This window comes from Acinonyx jubatus, chromosome F2 (genome assembly GCF_027475565.1).
Source record: "Acinonyx jubatus isolate Ajub_Pintada_27869175 chromosome F2, VMU_Ajub_asm_v1.0, whole genome shotgun sequence".
In the NCBI taxonomy this organism is placed as follows: Eukaryota; Metazoa; Chordata; class Mammalia; order Carnivora; family Felidae; genus Acinonyx; species Acinonyx jubatus.
In genome coordinates this window covers 59,845,948-59,863,583 of record NC_069394.1, presented here as the reverse complement: position 1 = coordinate 59,863,583, position 17,636 = coordinate 59,845,948, and the positions used below count along the sequence as shown (strand labels likewise).

The following is a 17,636-nucleotide window of genomic DNA, read 5'->3' as shown; positions in this document are numbered from 1 at the left end:
GAGCCAGATTGCCTGGAGGTCTCTGACCCAGCACCGCTTTTTAATATTAATTTAATTTAATTTCCATTACTTAAGAGTGGTAAGTAATTTAGAAATTATTTTTGCCTTCAGTTCCACTGCAGCTTACGTGTGGAAGAACGTAGCCGGGTGCCCGGGGACAAAGGCTCTCAATAAAAGCTAGTTCCCCCTCCTTTCCCCTTCCTGGCAACAATATTCAAATGTAATAGAGTCTTTGTTAAGAGGCTATTTGCCAACTTTTCTGGCATCCTTTCAGCCTACCATTGTTCGGTTTTATAACAACTCGACTTCTAAAAGCGTGGCGCGGCACATACTTACTTTGAACATGAAAGTAAATTGAATTTGCTTAGAAAATTTCATAAAGTCCTCTGACACAATGGGGTGTCCCCAAAGCAGGCTTAGAACCACTGGTCTGTAGGTACAGTGTAAACGAGGACAGAAGGAGAACATGACAAAACACCAGCCTGGACACATACAGGTTATGATACACATCGATCTCCTTTCAGAAGGAGTCCATATGTACAACTAATACAATCATATGGCTTTTTGGATTTGTTGTTATGATAAAAATATAGTCAAGATATGCATTAAAGGAAATGGGACAAATTCAATAGCTACTTGATCTTCATTAATAAGAGAGCTTCAGGGATGGGGTTTCATTCACTGGCCTCACAGGGCCGCCCTATTTCTACTCATTTACCAGAACCTGTAATTGCAATTTTATTTTATTATTATTTTAATGTTTATTAATTTTTGAGAGAAAAACAGAGCGGAAGAGGGAGACACAGAATCCAAAGCAGGCTCCAGGCTCTGAGCTGTCAGCACAGAGCCCCAGTGTGGGGCTGAAACTCACAAACCATGAGATCGTGACCTGAGCTGAAGTCGGACGCTCAACTGACTGAGCCACCCAGACGCCCCTATTTTATTATTATTTTCTAAAATTTTTATTTATTTATTTTGAGAGCGAGAGAATGCATGGGCAAGAGGGGAGGGGCAGAGAGAGAGAGAGAGAGAGAGAGAGAGAGAATCCCAAGCAGGCTCCATGATGTCAGCACAGAGCCCCATACGGGGCTCGTTCTCATGAACCATGAGATCATGACCTGAGCCAAAATCAAGAGTTTGATGCTTAAATGACTGAGCCACCCAGGAGCCCCTATAACTGTGATTTTAGCTCTAATGATAACAGGAACAGCAAAGCAATATCAGGAAGAAACACCCTGGGGCCCCTGGGTGGCTCAATCGGTTAAGCATCCGACTCTTGGTTTCAGCTCAGGTCACGGTCTCATGGTTTGTGGGATGGATCCCCGCATCGGGTTCCATGCTGTCAGGGAGGAGCCTGCTTGGGATTTACTCTCTTTCCCTCTTTCTCTACCCCACCCACCCCCACTCAAAATAAATAAATAAAACATAAAACTTTCTCTCAAAATAAATAAATAAACTTAAATTGTGTTTTGTTTTGTTTTTTGTAAAGAGGGAAAACCCCACAGGATTTAGAGCCCTGAGATCCAGGGTTAGATTCTGGAAGTCCTTCACAAATGCTGTCACCTCCCTGAGCTCCAGTGTCCTCTTGGTTTCAAGGATAATGATGCTATTCTACCTCCAAGGTAAGCAGAATAATGGCCTTTCAAAGGTGTCCACATCCTAATCTCCAGGACCCGTGAGAATATTATGTTATTTCATCAAGAAGAAGGAAAGTTGCAGATGGAATGAATGGTCGACCTTAAAATGGGGAGATTATCCTGGATTTTCTAGATGGGCTGAATCACAAGAGTCCTTCAGAGAGGAAGTCGGAGGATGTTACTACAAAAGGAAGCACAGACAGATGCAATGCAGCTGGTTGTGAAGATGGAAAAGGGGGCATGAGGAAAGGAATGTGACAGACTCTGGATGATGGAAAATGCAAGGAAATGGACTGATTCTCCCCCAGAGCCTCCAGAAAGGAACACAGCTCTGCCAACACCTTGATGTTAGCCCAGGGAGACCTGGGTTTAACTTCTAGCCCACAGAGCCCTAAGATAATAAAGTTGTGTTGTTTTAAGCCACTAGGTTTGGGGTAGTTTGTTACAGCAGCCACAGGAAACGAATAGGCTCTCCTACAGGATTGCTACGAACACTGAATCAATAATGTCTATAGGAGCTCTCTGCCGTGAAAGTGTGAGGGATTGCTACTCCATGCACCAAAGGCTCCCGCTCTGTGCATAGAGTCTAGTAGGGCGCGGGGCATAACAGGTGACCACACAGCAGGACGGAGAGCCCCCGGGGGAGGTGGGTGCTCCTTCGCCACGCTTCCACACCAATCTGAGCATTCTTCTATCATGGCATTTGCTCATCACCCTGAGTTACAATTAGCCGTGATATGTTTGTTGTTCAAGTCTGTTTCTCCAGACCCCAGCACAGTGCTGGCTGTTGTTAACACTCAGTGGATCTTAAATGAATGCATAGGAATCACAGTGACACAGGGCTTAGGGCAATCCACCAAATTCGATTTTCATGTCACTGCTCTCATTTCCCTTTTGTGGCGCATCATTTTCCAAGGTGCATTCCACAGAACACTAATGATTCACTGAGATCCCCTTGGGAAAAGGGTCATTAATTTTTTTTAAATTTTTTAAATGTCTATTTATTTATTTTTTAAAGAGAGTGAGCAGGGGAGGGGCAGAGAGAGAGAGAATCCCAAGAAGGCTCCATGCTGTCAGCACAGAGCCTGATGTGGGACTCGATCTCACAAGCCGTGAGATCATGACCTGAGCCAAAATCAAGAGTCGGAGGCTTAACCCCTTAACCGACTGAGTCACCCAGGCACCCTGGAAAAAGGGTCATTTATTCAAATAAGGGGGGAAAGCAGCCCATATCGTATCTCCCTCTTACAGAATGAAAATGGTTATTAGCATAATAAAGCCTCTGAGAAGTTCTTCCATAGAGAAAACTGTCCAATTTATCCCACATTTTCCTGACCTACACCCTGTTTTGCATTGGCAAGCTTCTGCCTTCAGGGAAGTGTCATTTAAGTGATCCAGCCATGAGTCGGGACTCAGGGAAGAACCACTAGCCATACTTGGGTGAGAGCAGTGGTTCTGGAACCTCGGTGAACAGCAGAATCCCCTGCAAGCCTTGTTACAAGCACAGTGCTAGGCCTGGCTCCAGCCATTCTCATCTCGTGGGTCTGGGTGGGGCCCTGGGAACTTGCATTTCCAACAACTTCCCAGGTGAGGCCGATGCGGCCGTCTGGGGACCCCACTTTAGGAACCACCAGACTGGAATATTTGAGGAGTCCTGTCCCCCCTGACAAGCTTGTGACAGCAGTCATCATTTCTAAGACATTACAACAGGAAAGTGCATCTCAAGGACCAAAGTAGGGCTGCAAATGCCAGTGCCCCTGGCCCAGGTAGAGATTTCGCCTCTCTTCCCAAACTGGATTTCACCTTACCTTAGTAGGAAAGGAGGCCACTGAGTCCAGATTTCTCCTGTTGGTGTTAGTTCAAAGTCACTAACACTTTATGGGGAGTCACATATGAAGACTGCTGTTTTAGAAAGTCCTCTTACTGGAGTTCGGTGGGAGGGGGAGGAGACAGGGAGAGGACATGAGGAGGAGGACAGGCCTGTGGGCTGTGCCAGAGGACAGAGGAGCAGCCACCTCCAGGCAGAGAGGAGACCCGCAGGGGGCAGGGGGCGGGCTCAGTGCTCCCTGGTGCCCTTGCTCCATGTTCCATAGCCTTCCCTTCCCTGGCCTTCCTGTCTGTCTTCCTGTGACCTGAACTAAGCCGAAGAGATACGGAGAACCGGGCTTCGAAGCGGTCTGTGGCAGCCTGGTGAGCACTGAAGGGTCAAATGTACTTCAGAAATACTTTCCACCAGCCAAACCCTGTAAATGAGCAAAGTGGCTGCTTTCCTGATACACCAACACTAGGTTTTAAGAGGCATTCAAAAAATCAGTAATGTCCTAGAGCGACTTCCTCCCTGAGCATTTTCTATAGTGCTTCTGTAGAGCTCACGAGCTGAATGTGGTTTTGTTCCATGACCGCGTCTGTGAACACTAAACTATTTCCCTGGGAGTCGAATCTGACTGCCGTATCCATGAGAGGCCACCGCCCTGGCCCTTCCGCTACCCACTCCTCTACCAGACCAATAGTTTCTTTTCTTTTCTTTTTTTAATATTTATTTGTTTATTTTTGAGAGAGAGAGCGTGAGCAGGGGTAAGGGTGGGAGGGGGGTGGGGGAGACAGAGAATCCCAAGCAGGCTCTGTGCTGTCAGCGCAGAGCCTGCTGTGGGGCTCAAACTCAGAAACCATGAGATCAGGACCTGAGCCGAAACCAACAGATCGACACTTATCTGACTAAGCCACCCAGGCGCCCCCAGAGCCATGTTTTCAAATCACAGCTCTGACCACAGCAGAAAATGCTACAGTGGCTCTTAAGATAAAGACCAAAATCCTAAACAGGGAGCTCTGGGGCCCTGTACTGAGGGGCGGTGTCAGTACAGATGCTTCTTCTCTCAATGCCAGCCTCACTCTCTGTGCTCCCCAGACTCTGGCCTTCCTTCAACTTCTCAGATGGGCCTTGTGCTTCCCCATATTATACAAATGAGCCAAAGAGGGTCCCTAGGTTATTCACTTCCTCACAGCAGGCTGAGACCTGTTAGCTCCAAAGCCTCCTGGCAGCAAACTCAAATTTTTATGCATCCAACTGTTTTTAAAAAGTGCCAAACAAGCAGATTTTTAGCCATTTAGGCCCTGCCTGCCTTTCATACCCTGTGAAACTACAGCTGGCACCTGTGGGCCATTGATGAGCTTAAAACCTTGTAGATGTAAGACCCCAAGCTGCTCCCACCCTTGCTCTTTGAAACTCTGCCCCAGACACTCCACATCATGCTGGAGTTGACATCACTTAGACACAGACCCCTGGCGGATTCCTCTTCTCCCTTGTTGGATGGTGGTCCCCACAACAAAGCCTCTGCACTCCCCCTTTTCCTGCAACACTATCCAAGCACTGCCTGATAAAGCTTACTGCCTATTACCACCTCTTGTGGTCAACCCCCAAATCCCCTGAAGCCCCTATACCCGATATCTGGTTCACCATGCCAGTCTCTGCCTGGAAAACTCTAGGCTTCTCAGCCTTACCTCCCCATGCTTAGGGAAGTCCCTTCCCCTCCCCCTCCTGTGGTTCCCCTCCTCCCCCAAGACCAGGGGAAACCAGCTTATTACATACACGCTTGCTCAGAACATCTCCCCCTTGTTTGGTTCCAGTTGCACCAAATTGCAGCTGTAATTTTCTGGGATTACTTTCCTAAGATCATCTGATTATCATCTTCCCCTGGCACCAGACTGTGAGCCACAGGACAGCATGCTCCAGGCCAGCGTATGTCACCAGCGTAGCCCTGGCACCAAGCCCAGTGCCTGGTATCAGGCAGACTCTTAATAAGTATTTGTGCACAGAATGAAAAAAAGGGCCAAGATGGCTTGATGAGGCCATCAAACGTTGGCCTCAACGTATGACGTTGGCATAAAAACGTCCAGGTTCCTATGAAAAACATACGATCTTTGTGATCCTGAGAAGGCAGTGTTTTCCTCCATCAGATTCAATCCAGATCAACACATGGTCGGTAGCCCTTTCGCTTATTTCTTTGTCCGCTTCCCATGGCTCCCAATTCATTCGTGAGCCGACTTCCGGTCCCTCCATTGGCCACACCACCAACAGCATGGTCTTGCCAAATCACAAATCCGATCACAACAGCCCCAATTCAGCCAGCTTGAGGGGAGAACTGGGGTTTTAGGAGGGTAATTTGACATTGTTTAGAAAGTAATCATTTTTCTACTACCTTCACACGTGTATGATGAGTGTACCTGACTGAACAGGAATTAAAAGGGCAAGATGGATGGTTACCCTTAAGGGGCACTTACTCCAGTGTGAAACGCTGTCATGCTCCCTGAAGTCGCCGCCTTGAGTTTGCCACAAACCACAGTGCACATGTCCTTTACCCCGAGCGCGCACAGAGAGGAAGGGGCCACCACTGGGTTATGAAAACACCGAGGGAGGGCGGCGTGGCCTAGGGAGGCACCGATGCAGCTGACACTCATTCCTTTATCAAGCATTTCCCGAGCTTCCTGCCTACTCCGGGCGGACCGGCCCAGCCCACTGCCTGCAGCGCACGGAACTTTCCCCGCTCGGCTCAAGGCCTTTTACGGGACAAGACATGGACAGTCACGACAGACAGCGAAGGCAGCCACCACCGCGAAAACCTCAGTACCGAAGGAGTGCCCGCAGTCCTGGCCCCGGGGCGTCGAGTAGTCCAGGCAGCCGGCTCTCTCTTCCAGGGGCGGGCAGGGCGCGCCGCCGTTCCGAGGCTCCTGCCGCACCGGGCGCCTCCGCACGCGGGCCGCCGGCTTGCACTGGTCCCCGCAGCCGCTCCAGGGGCTCCACTCCCCCACGATGCAAGGGCGAGCTGAAAAACAGCACGGTGGGATGGGACGCTCACCTGGGTGAACCCAGCGGCCTCCAGGCTGCTCCCGCCAACATCCACAGGCCAGTTCGGCCCACGCAGGCCGCGCCCCGGAGCAAGGAGGGACACAGTCACAGCGGGGGCTCAGATGACATGGCCTCCACCCGCCCTGATGGTTAGCTGATAACCGGCACCTCTCGGTGGCGGGCCGGCAGCTACTCTGGGATCCTGACCGTGACTCTGAGCCAGGGACGCACCCCAGGTAAAGAGTGACGCCTGCCTTCGGGTACTTCCTCATACTCCTTGGGCTTAGATAAGATCTTTGCTTCTGTTTTTCCTAGATTTTCATTTCATCCTCCCCTGCCCAGAACATTTTCATTGTAACAGCAGTACATGTTCATTGTAGAATACGTAAAGGGGAAAAAAAATAAAATTCCCAAGTCAATTCTTATCCCCATCGTGTGTCCGTAAGACATGGTTTAGGGCCACACCAAGGGACCTCTACACTTGAGGCTTCTCTTAGGTGCTCTATCATCCTTTATGCCTCTTAGACCCCGAAACTGTGAGGGCTGGAGTTTAAGGAAGAGCAACCAGAACCCACAGAAGTAAATTGTATTCATGGTCACGCATGACGAAGCAGAGTCGGGGGCAAGAATTTGGCTGTGGGGACAGTGCTCTGGCCAGGACCGGAAAATCAATGCGGTTATACATTTAACTTTCCCATTTAAAGTCCTAATGAAACTTTTAAAAAGACTCTAATGGGTTTTTAGGTGGCTTGAAACTGTAGCTAAGAAAAGAATAAGAAAACAAAAGATGTACCTATGAACTAGAGACGAAAACTCTTTCTTTCTCACAAAATGTGACCCACTTTCCCTACTATGTTCATACTTTCAAGCTTACAGCATCTTCACCAAGAAAGCACTGTAACTTCTCTGAAATCTGGATTTGGACTTCTCACAGCTTGTACTTGAAGACTAATTTGGACCCACAGTGCTCTCCGGTTGAGGGTTCACGGATGTGGGAAGACTGATCGTTCAGCAGCACATAGCTAACCCTGACATGAAAAGGGTCACATACAACATAAACATGTCAGTAATTCAAAAACTTCAGACTGTTGTAAAACATGCATTTATTCATCATCTAAATACTCATAGGCACCACATGTCAAGTACCTAAGGGAGCAAGAATGAGGCACATGAGACTGGTTCCCAATCCCTGCTACCCGCATATCCTTCAGAAAATCAGTAACAGTCCACTTCCTGCTCCGGTCATTTCTTGTGGATTCCTCCCCTTTTATTTTCACGATCCCGTGATTTAATTGGGCCATAGAGCTAGCGGGATTTAAAAGAGTCTGCCGGGCTAGGAGCTGACTGAGAAGGACTCCTGTCCTTAATTCTTCCAAAACTCTGTCACCCAAATCTCTTCATCCCTGAATCTAGTTAGTCTTGCCCTGATGTGTTGGCCTTGAACGCTTAATAATGCACTTTATCTGTTTTTTTAAATTATTTTTTAGGGTTATTTATTTTGAGAGAGAGAGCGGGGAGGGACAGAGAGAGAGGGAGAGAGAATCCTAAGCAGGCTCCGTGCTGTCAGTGCAGAGCCTAACGTGTGGCTCAAACCCATAAACCATGAGATCTTGACCCAAGCTGAAATCAAGAGTTGGATACTTAACCGACCCAGACACCCCTAGTAATTCACTTTAAAAAACAAAACACTTGGGGCACCTGGGTGGCTCAGTCAGTTAAGCGTCTGACTTCGGCTCAGGTCGTGATCTTGTGGTTTGTGAGTTCGAGCCCGGTGTTGGGCTCTGTGCTGACAGCTCAAAGCCTGGAGCCTGCTTTGGATTCTGTGTCTTGCTCCCTCTCTGCCCCTGCCCTGCTCACGCTCTGTCTCTCTCGGTCTCAAAAATAAATAAAACATTTAAAAAAATTTTTTTAAATAAATGAAAAACAAAACACTTATTTCAAAGATTAACATTGGACATCACTATAAAATAAAAATTTGCCATGGCATTAGCTCAGAATTTAGTGATCTGGCCTTGGTTTGAATACATGGTATCCATATTATAAAAGATGACACTGGGGACACTTTTCTGACTGAATTTAGTTTCCCGGTATCTCTTCAGCATTTGTGTCTCATGTGCAATGTTTAGTTTGACCCATAGTTAATGTCCTCAGATCACAGAATCACTGAATCAGTTGTTGTTCCTGTCAGTTCAGGTTTGACTTTGGAAAACACTATGTCTCTGGTTTCCAATCCACTGGTTTCCAATCCATGACTTTAACAGCCTCATAAAGAAAATCAGAAAGTTCTGGGTCCTGAACATCATCTCGATGGCTTCATTGTAAGATAAAATGAAAAAAGTTCACCTAGTAAAAGTTCACGACTCAAAAGGTGTTCCGCAAAATATTTTGAGTTGGAAGAGGAATCTGAGGTATTTATTCCTATTCTGCGCAAAAGATTATATTCATGATTAATTTGTGAGCTTTAAAAAAATTTATTTTAATGTTTATGTATTTTTGAGAGAGAGAGAGACAGAGAGACAGAGCATGAACAGGGGAGGGGCAGAGAGAGAGGGAGACACAGAATTCGAAGCAGGTTCCAGGCTCTGAGCTGTCAGCATAGAGCCCAATGTGGGGCTCGAACTCACGAACCTGGAGATCACGACCTGAGCCAAAGTCGGATACTTAGCCGACTGAGCCACCCGGGCGCCCTTAATTTGTGAACTTTTGATTGTTTGGGTTGCAATTCATCATAGATCATGAGAGATCTTTGGTCACAGAAGCTAGGGGAAGTACGGGAATTTCTGACAGATTTATCATTTCAAGTCATATATTAAACTGCATGACACAGGTTTCCTGTGAACTCGTCCATTAGTATTCACATCTATAGCCAGCATATCAAAATATTCTTTCTTAAAATCTGACTTTCTCAATCTTCACATTTCACTAGCTGTTACTGGAGGTCAACAGACCTGGTGAGCAACATGATCGTCTCTGACTCCAGGCTTGTCACAGCTTCCCAATGTCCTAATGGTTAGAGTTTAACGACATCATCCCACCCCTTGTACAATAAAACAAAGCTTAGGTTTAGTGGATGCCAGAATGCTGGGCAAGCCGTTTTCTTTCTTCCTTTGTTTCAACTCAACTTAATATCCCGGTGGAGTTTGCCAGAAGCAGACTCTGAGACATGGATTTGAATGCAAGTAACTTATTTGGGAGGTGGTCCCAAGGAGTGTAATAAGAACAGAGACAGAGAAGGAGACACCGAAGAGAACAGAGACATAGACCCCCTGCTTTAGGCCCAGTGGGCACCCCTGACTCCCAGCTCCCTACGAAGTGGGATAACGGATAGATCCAGACTCAACGATCATCAAATCCTTCCTGAGGTAATGGCTAGTCCTCCCTCCTCGAGAGCTTTCTGGTTATCAGATGTTCCTACCACAGCCACAGGGAGAATGGCCAAGAACAGTGAAGTGAGTTATATATTTCAGTAAGGAATCTGCACAAAAGAAGAGTTGAGCACATTTCACATGTCCTAACAGGGGTATCCAGTCATTTCCAAGTACAATTACCTTACCAAAGATACCACTAATCTTTAAAAATATAATAATAATAATAGTAGTAGTAGTAGTAAATGGCTTTTTAAACTCTCTTAATGGTTTGCTTTTGAATTTGGAATAAAATCAAACTCTTTGCTGTGGCCTACAAGGTGCTGTATGACCCAGCCTGTGCCCCTCCCCCGCTCACCCGGAGTTACCCCCCCCCACCCCCACCCCACCTCCACTCCAAGCTCCAGCGACTCTGGCCTCCTTACACCAAACTCTGTCACACTCTGGAAGCTTGTTATGTGTTCCCTCTGCTGGGATTGTTCTTCCCACATTGGGCATGTCTGGGGTCGGTTCATTCCCTAGGTCCCAGATGAATTATTTCCTTTTTTTTTTTAATGTTTATTTTTGAGAGAGAGAGAGAGAGAGAGAGAGAGAGAGCGAGCACAAATGGGGGAGGGGCAGAGAGAGAGGGGGAGACACAGAATCTAAAGCAGGCTCCAGGCTCTGAGCTGTCAACACAGAGCCCAACATGGGGCTGGAACTCATGAACTGTGAGATCATGACTGAGCCAAAGTTGGACTGTTAACCAACTGAGCCACCCAGGCGCCCCCAGATGAATTATTTCTTTTTCAGGGAGTCCTTCTGTGGCCAGTTTATCTAAGTACTCTCCCAGTGCCACTCCCAGCCTTCCACTTGCCACACCACAAAATACTTCCTCTCAGAGCTCAGTGTTCCCTGCTTTATAATATTTCCATGATTCATAATTATATAGCGTACATATTTATTTATTGTATTTATTGTCATTGAGCTTTTCATTTCATGCCTCGTGCTTGGTACTTGGTAGCTGCTCAATAAATATTTGTTGAATGGATGGATGGACAGACAGACAGATGGATGAAACGGCATTGGACAAATTCGTCCTCCTTCCTAAACAATTTTCTATGTTGAAACCAATTCTGGTTTGCTCCTATCATTAGTTAGAAGCCAAAGAACTGACTCAGGCTCCAGAGTGGGAAGGAAAGCTGGTGGAAGGACAGGAGCAAAACCAGAAATTCCCATAGCCAAAAATATGGGAATTCTTTTTTTTTTTTTTTTTAATGTTTATTCACTTTTTGAGAGACAGAGACAGAGTGTGAGCAGGGCAGGGGGCAGAGAGAGAAGGAGACACAGCATCCGAAGCAGGCTCCAGGCTCCGAGCTGTCAGCAACAGAGCCCGACGCGGGGCTCGAACTCACCAACTGTGAGATCACGACCTGAGCCGAAGTCGGACGCTCAACCGACTGAGCCACCCAGGCGCCCCCAAAATATGGGAATTCTTAACCCGGGCAAGAGTTGTCTGAGCTCTGCTGGCAAAGGTGCCCCCAAAGGGTGTTGCTGGAAGGAGCTTGGTTCTCTGTGCCTTCAGGTTACGTAGCTCTTGGCTTCTCCTGGCAGCCGCTAGTCCTTCAAATCCTTTCAAATCCACTTATATCTCCTGTCAGTACCACATCTTGAAAATGACAAGCTTCTTTCATTTTATTATCAGTGGCATGGGGTGGTATTTCCTTTAATTTGATCCAAATTTCCCTCACTCAAGAATTTCAGAATATGGGGAAAAAATATCTATGTTTATCTTATCCGTGCGGCTCATGGACTTAACGTTTCAGTGGTTCGCCGTCCCTCTAGCATGGACTTTTCAGGTTGATGACTCCAGCTGTCGGACCCATCTTTCTATAGACACTCTGCTCTCTCAGAATGACCCTTGGGCCTTCTCCAGACCCATTCACAGCCTTGGTGAGTGGGGGCACCCAGAACTAGACACGCTATTCTGTCTTAGGCACCAAAAGGTAACTAAAAAAAACATATTTCTAATGTTTCTTGTTATGCTACACAAGCGCGCATGAACACACACACACACACACACACACACACTGAGCTGACAGCCAGAGTCCTTCATTTCATAAATATAGTTTGGGTTACTTCTTCTTAATATAAAACCTTGCTCTTATTTTCATGCAGTGTCTCCTTGGTTAATCACAGATCTGGCCCTGCCTGCTTGGCTCTTTGCCACCTAAAAGTTCAAGGCCACCCACGAACAAGTGCTTTCTTCCTCATGTCGTTAAGTTCAAACAGTCCTAGCCATTCCTGCGAAATATTCTTTTTTAAAAAAAATGTATTTAAATGTTTATTTATTTCTGAGAAAGAGAGATAGAGTGTGAGTGGGGGAGGAACAGAGAGAGAGGGAGACACAGAATCTGAAGCAGGTTCCAGGCTCTGAGCTTGTCAGCATAGAGCCCGACGCGGGGCTCGAACTCACAAACTGTGAGATCGAAGTCAGAACTGAAGTCAGACCCGAGCTGAAGTCAGACGCTTAAACAACTGAGCGACCCAGGCACCCCGGAAATATTTTTGTAATTTACCCACAGCAGTACCATTACCACATAGCATTTGTTTCCTGACATTGTGTGGGAGAAAAATACAGCATCCCCTTTACCACATACACACACACACACATCTCATCGTGACACAATTTTAAATGTCATAGGCCTTTCTCTCTCTCTTATATATACCTTTTTCTGAGAAATCTTGTCAAATCTTCTCTGAGGGTCAAATGAGACTACATTGCCCATGTTCCCATTTGCTCCCTACCCCAACCTCCCTGGAAAGCTCCAACAAAATGATCAAGTATTTTTTTTTCATCTTGCATAAACCATTACCTGGCCACCAGTGGGTTTTTTCTTTCTTTTGAGACATTAACTGGTCAAGTTCATGAAATGCTAGCGAGACAATAAAAAGGACTGCCTCATTAGAAAAACAGAATTTTAGGGGCACCTGGGTGGCTCAGTTGGTTAAGTGTCTGACTCTTGGTTTCAGCTCAGGTCATGATCTCACAGTTTGTGAATTTGAGCCCCGCATCAGGCTGTGCATTGACAGCATGGAGCCTGCTGGGGATTCTCTCTCTCTCCCTCTCTTTCTGACCCTCCTCTGCTCTCTCTGTCTCTCAAAATAAATAAACTTAGAAAAATTAAAAAAAAAAGAAAAATAGAATTTTATATACCATATAAATGCAGAAAAAAAGGTATACAAATCAGAAAGATAATTATGCTTTTACTGGGTAGTAAGTTTCCAGGGGAGTTGTTTTCTTCTTTTGTGCATCTCTGTATTTTCCAAATTTTCTGCAACAAGCATATTTTTCAGTGAAGGAAGGAAAATGTTATTTTTGAAAGGACAGGTGGCTGGGGTAGATAACATCCCCTCGGTGGAATGACGGCTCAGGTTGTTCTGACAACCATGAGAGCTGTCAGGGGACTGTAAAGAGGGGCAGGACACATTGTTTGCCCTTGAGGAGTGAGTCAAAGGAGAGAGAGGGCTCACTCACTCCACCAGTATTTATCTGGGGCCTACCCTGCAAAGTGCACAGCTTCTCATAAAGCCTCATTTCTCTGAGGGTCCAGACATCATGTTTAAACATGTGGGCTCCAGACTCAGAGTTCCTGGGTTCAAATCTCACTCCATCACTTATTAGCCGTATGCCTTAGGACAAATTGCCCAACCCCCCAGGGCTCTGCTTACCATGGTGGTGGGTCATGAGACCTAAGTAAGAGTACAGCTATGAGGTGCCTGGCACAGCGTAAATGCTGGAGAAGACCTGACAATTTCACCCTCCTGCACTGAACACCCAGGGCTGCCGCCCAAGCCTGCAAAGTCAAGTCATGTTGAATGCTGGCGCCAGGCTCTGCTCATTTTTCCTGCAGAGACAAAGGCAGGGGAAGCCACACGCTGTCTCTTGGGCCGCTATGGTTCCAGGAAAGCCTCAACTTTCTAAATCACCGTAGACTGTGACATCCTTTCCTTGGGTAAGCTTTGGAGCCCATAGTTTCAAGGACATTGCCCCTTCTCCTTCCAGTTATGAAGTCAGCAGATATGGGCCAGTTAGTTTCCTAGATTCCCCATAAATCTAGGAGAAGAGACTGCCTCACACAGGCTACTCAATTTTTTTCCTGCTCCACTTGGGTTAATTATGACTTTTTCCTGAACTCGCTCCTCAAAAATCTACAGCCTCCTGTTTCTGTGATCTTAGAATGCAGACTCTAGGACCACAAGTGTGGTGAGCCTGATATCTAAGAAGTTCTTCCAGAGCAGGGTATAGATTTCTCCCTCCTCTACCTCTCCCACCCCTGGTCTCGCACAGCCAATGGAGAATTTTTCTATTCTTTTGTTGGGGGGAGGGTCAGTAATGGAGGTATAGAATTGTTGCTGAAACCTGTGCCGTCACCATAACGAGATTTTTTTCTGAGATCATTCGTCTCAGAAATTTCTGGCAGTTCAGCAAATCCATAGGCCCAATAACTTATTTTTATTTTTACAAAGTAAAAAAAAATAATAACTTCCTATTTAGAAAGAGAAATTCCAGGATTTCATCTCTTAGCCACACCAAAAAAAAAAAAAAAAAAAAGTGTTTACAAAGAAGAAAAACATCAGAAGGAAGAGAAGTAAGGCATGCTTAGTTCTACAGACATGGCTCATTTTTGGTTCACATATAATGTAATTTCAGTCAAAAAGGTTTCAGACAGCATCATTAGGTAACATCACATGGGGTAAGGAGAAGAGATTCTAAGGGTCTTAATGGTTCTATGTATGTGGAGTGACTGGCAGGCCCTGAGCTGCTACACCGTGATGTGTTTAGGAGTAAATCACAGCCGTGCGCCACAGATGTGCCAGGTGGCAGCCTGAAATCAGGCACAGTGGGTTCAGATGTCACCGTGCTGCCCGTTCACGTCCACTTAGCAATGGGGGAGCCCTGGGAAGGTCCCAGCTCCCTCATCTGTAAGCCGCTCCCACAGGCCCCGAGAGTCAGCACAGTTATGACGCTGGCGTGGGGCTGAGGCACTGAGCATCTTAGCTCCGTGATGCCCCTCTCACCCTCAGCTCTGCAGGGAGAGCAGGCTCCGTCTTCCAAGTGGCCCACTTCCAACTGTGTCTATTTTCTTCCTCTTCTCCCAAGAAACTTCAGGCACAGAGAATTTACCAACTAGGAGCCTTTTAGGTCCTGTGTCTGCTTCTGCTCAGGCCTGCGAGGGTCTCCGCTAACTCCCTGGGGAAGGGCATAAGGCTGAATATGCTTTTTAAGATTCTTTTGGGCCCCTTTCTTTGTCTGCTTTCAGTTCCCCATGCCCACTGTTCACAGCTCTTGCCCAGGCACCAAGTTGCTGTGATTTCTTTCTGAGCCCTTGCCAAGGTGATAAGGTCATCTCTTCTCTGCTCCTACGTACCCAATATATCCCCACTCCCAAATGACAGACTCTTTGTTTTAATATTTCTACCTCCTGGACCGAGAGTAAGGGATTTATTTGTGACCACGTACAGACAACTCCTCATAGCACTGTAAGGCTTCACTGGAAAGTTCTTCTTATGACTCTGGTCTGTCCTTCCCCATGCCTCTTCTGTGCCCGAATCTCTCAATATCTAGCTGCGTTCACTGTCTGTCCTGCTGGCCAGGGCAGCCTCAGGGCCCCGCCTAGTTCCCGGCACAAAAGGCAGACACCCACAGGTAACTGCTGAATGACCATGTGATACTTTCCTGCTAGAATTCCCCTTCCCCTTCTAGAGACTTCTTGCTCATTCTCCAGGACTATGCTGGCACATTACTTCCTCTGGAAGGTCTTCTGAGTTTTTCCTTTCTTGCCTCCTGGATCCCTTATTTTGGCACTAAGCACGTAGCAGGTGGTTCGCAGGTGTATTTCCCTGCTTGACCGTGAACTTGTAGGGAGCAGAGACTGTGTCTTCATCTTCTTTGTATCCCTGTGCTTACCACAGACTAGGGCACATTATCTGGTCTTCAGGAATTCTGTATTTACAATGTAAGTGAATCACTTGTGAGAAAGTGATTCTGCCATAGTGACAGAGGCTTTGCTTGAGGGACCTAGGTAACTGAGGCAAATGGGAGTTTTAGTAGGATGCTCTGCAGGGCTGGGGACCCTGGACACTACATTTCCTAAATAACTGACTCTTTACCTTACTTCAGTAGCAAAATACCGTGGCCTTGGAGCAGAAGAGGGAAAGAAGCTTATCAAAAAGAGAATCAATATTCACAAGTAAATCATTAGTTTTCAAGCAGGGTCAGGGAAATCTTAATGTTTTTCAATCGTGTTCCTTCAGTACCAGGTCTGGGTGATATCTTGCCATGGGCCAGTGGCCTCTTCCAGCAAGGCGGAGGCAGACAGCGCCCTCCCCCGGTTCCCCGAGGAATGACTCAGACCCGCGGGTTACTCTCCCAAGAAGATGCGGAGGAAGTCACAATGTGGAAGTCCTTGAGGTCAAACCCTAACGTACACAAGGCATTTTGGGTGATGAGATTAACAGGAAACAAGGCTACTTTTATTTCTAGAGCTGGCTTCTCTCAGGTAAACCTTGTTCTTTAGAACCATACTCCCCATTTCATCTTTTAATTTAATTAAATCAACATCTATTGAGCCCTTAACCAGGGGCTGTGCTACTGAGGGAAATTTAAAGATGAAAAAGGCGGACCCTCAAGGAAAACCAGCAGGATTAAAATATAATAGGAACCCCCAGAGAAAACCCTTTATCGTGCTAGATAGAGAAAATTGAACGCAAGGAGCAGATCAAACTCCTCTTATGAGAAAGGGGCTGTGCTACTTGCTGGAGTCTAGAGGTGAGGACAACTGTGGTCCTCCAAGAACTTGCTCTGCACAAGTACTCTACCAGAGCAAGCCCTTGGCTCTGAGCGGGAGAATTACACACCCCTTCCCTTATCACTTGTCACAAGTCACTTCAGATCCCTGCGGGTTAACAGAATGAAAATGGTGGAGCCTGGCCCAGGGGCATGCCCTTGGAACCTGGCATGCCATCTTCCCAGGTAGGAGGTGGCCCCACCAGACTGGGGTTCCTGAGCCCCAACAAGCTTCCAGGAGAACAGATGGCTCCAGGCCCTTCCATCCAGGTTCCGGTGGGGAGAGGTGCTTTGGAGTGGTTATGTCCACATGGAGAGCACTGCGAGATCCCTGGACGCAGGTGTAGCTGAACGGAAGGGACTGGACAATCTGTGCCTGGACACAAGGAGCTGGAGGACCCTAGGATGGAGGGAGCTAGATGTACCTGGGTGGAGGGGTCACGGGTAGGCCAGGCTAGACGGTCTGGACACGCCAGGATGGAAAGGGCTGGGGGAGCGGGGGGGGGGGGGGGGGTCCTGGCTCTGGGGCCGCGGTCCTTGCTGTGGGACCCTGTGCCCTTCGGCTGCTGGTGAAGGGCCGACGCCCCACCCTCGGCGCCGCCACCCACCTGGGCACGCCCTGGCGTAGTCGAAGCAGCAGTCCCCCGTGAGGCGGCAGGCTTGGTCGCAGAAGCACGTCCCGTAAACCCTGTCCAACCTCCAGCCACGCACGAAGCAGGCGGCGTCCCGGCCCGGGCAGCAGCGCCCCGCCTCGGCGCAGCCGGCCAGGGTCCCCGGCCACAGCCGCGCCAGCGCGCACAGCGCCATCCACAGGGTCCTCATGGCCAGAGCTCCGGGCGGCGCCTGCCGCGCCGCAGATCTTCGGAGCGAGCGGTGTGCTCCTCGGAGAGCGGCGGCCCGGAGCAGCCCCAGCGGCCCGCGACGCGCAGCCCGGCCCGGCCCTGCCCCGCGCCGGGCCCCCG

The 17,636-nt window shown here is 47.8% G+C and overlaps 1 protein-coding gene and 1 long non-coding RNA gene across 3 annotated transcripts in view; one reads left to right on the top strand and one right to left on the bottom strand.

The window, feature by feature from the left end:
* Nucleotides 1-2,869, top strand: part of LOC128312850 (uncharacterized) — an 18,734-nt gene extending 15,865 nt beyond the window's left edge. Inside the window, exon 4 of the long non-coding RNA XR_008292682.1 lies at nucleotides 1,490-2,869. This is a non-coding gene — a long non-coding RNA (uncharacterized LOC128312850). The remainder of the gene's footprint in view (nucleotides 1-1,489) is intronic.
* Nucleotides 1-17,636, bottom strand: part of SBSPON (somatomedin B and thrombospondin type 1 domain containing) — a 26,538-nt gene extending 8,902 nt beyond the window's left edge. Inside the window, exons 1-2 of one of the 2 annotated variants that reach the window (XM_027064392.2) lie at nucleotides 17,283-17,636; nucleotides 6,263-6,457 (exon numbers count right to left, since the gene is read on the bottom strand). In XM_027064392.2, the coding sequence (XP_026920193.1) occupies nucleotides 6,263-6,457; nucleotides 17,283-17,496 (409 nt within the window). In that variant the 5' untranslated portion in view covers nucleotides 17,497-17,636. Of the gene's footprint in view, nucleotides 1-6,262; nucleotides 6,458-6,490; nucleotides 6,815-17,282 lie in introns of those variants that run through there. The other variant, XM_053208312.1, reaches the window with a different exon arrangement.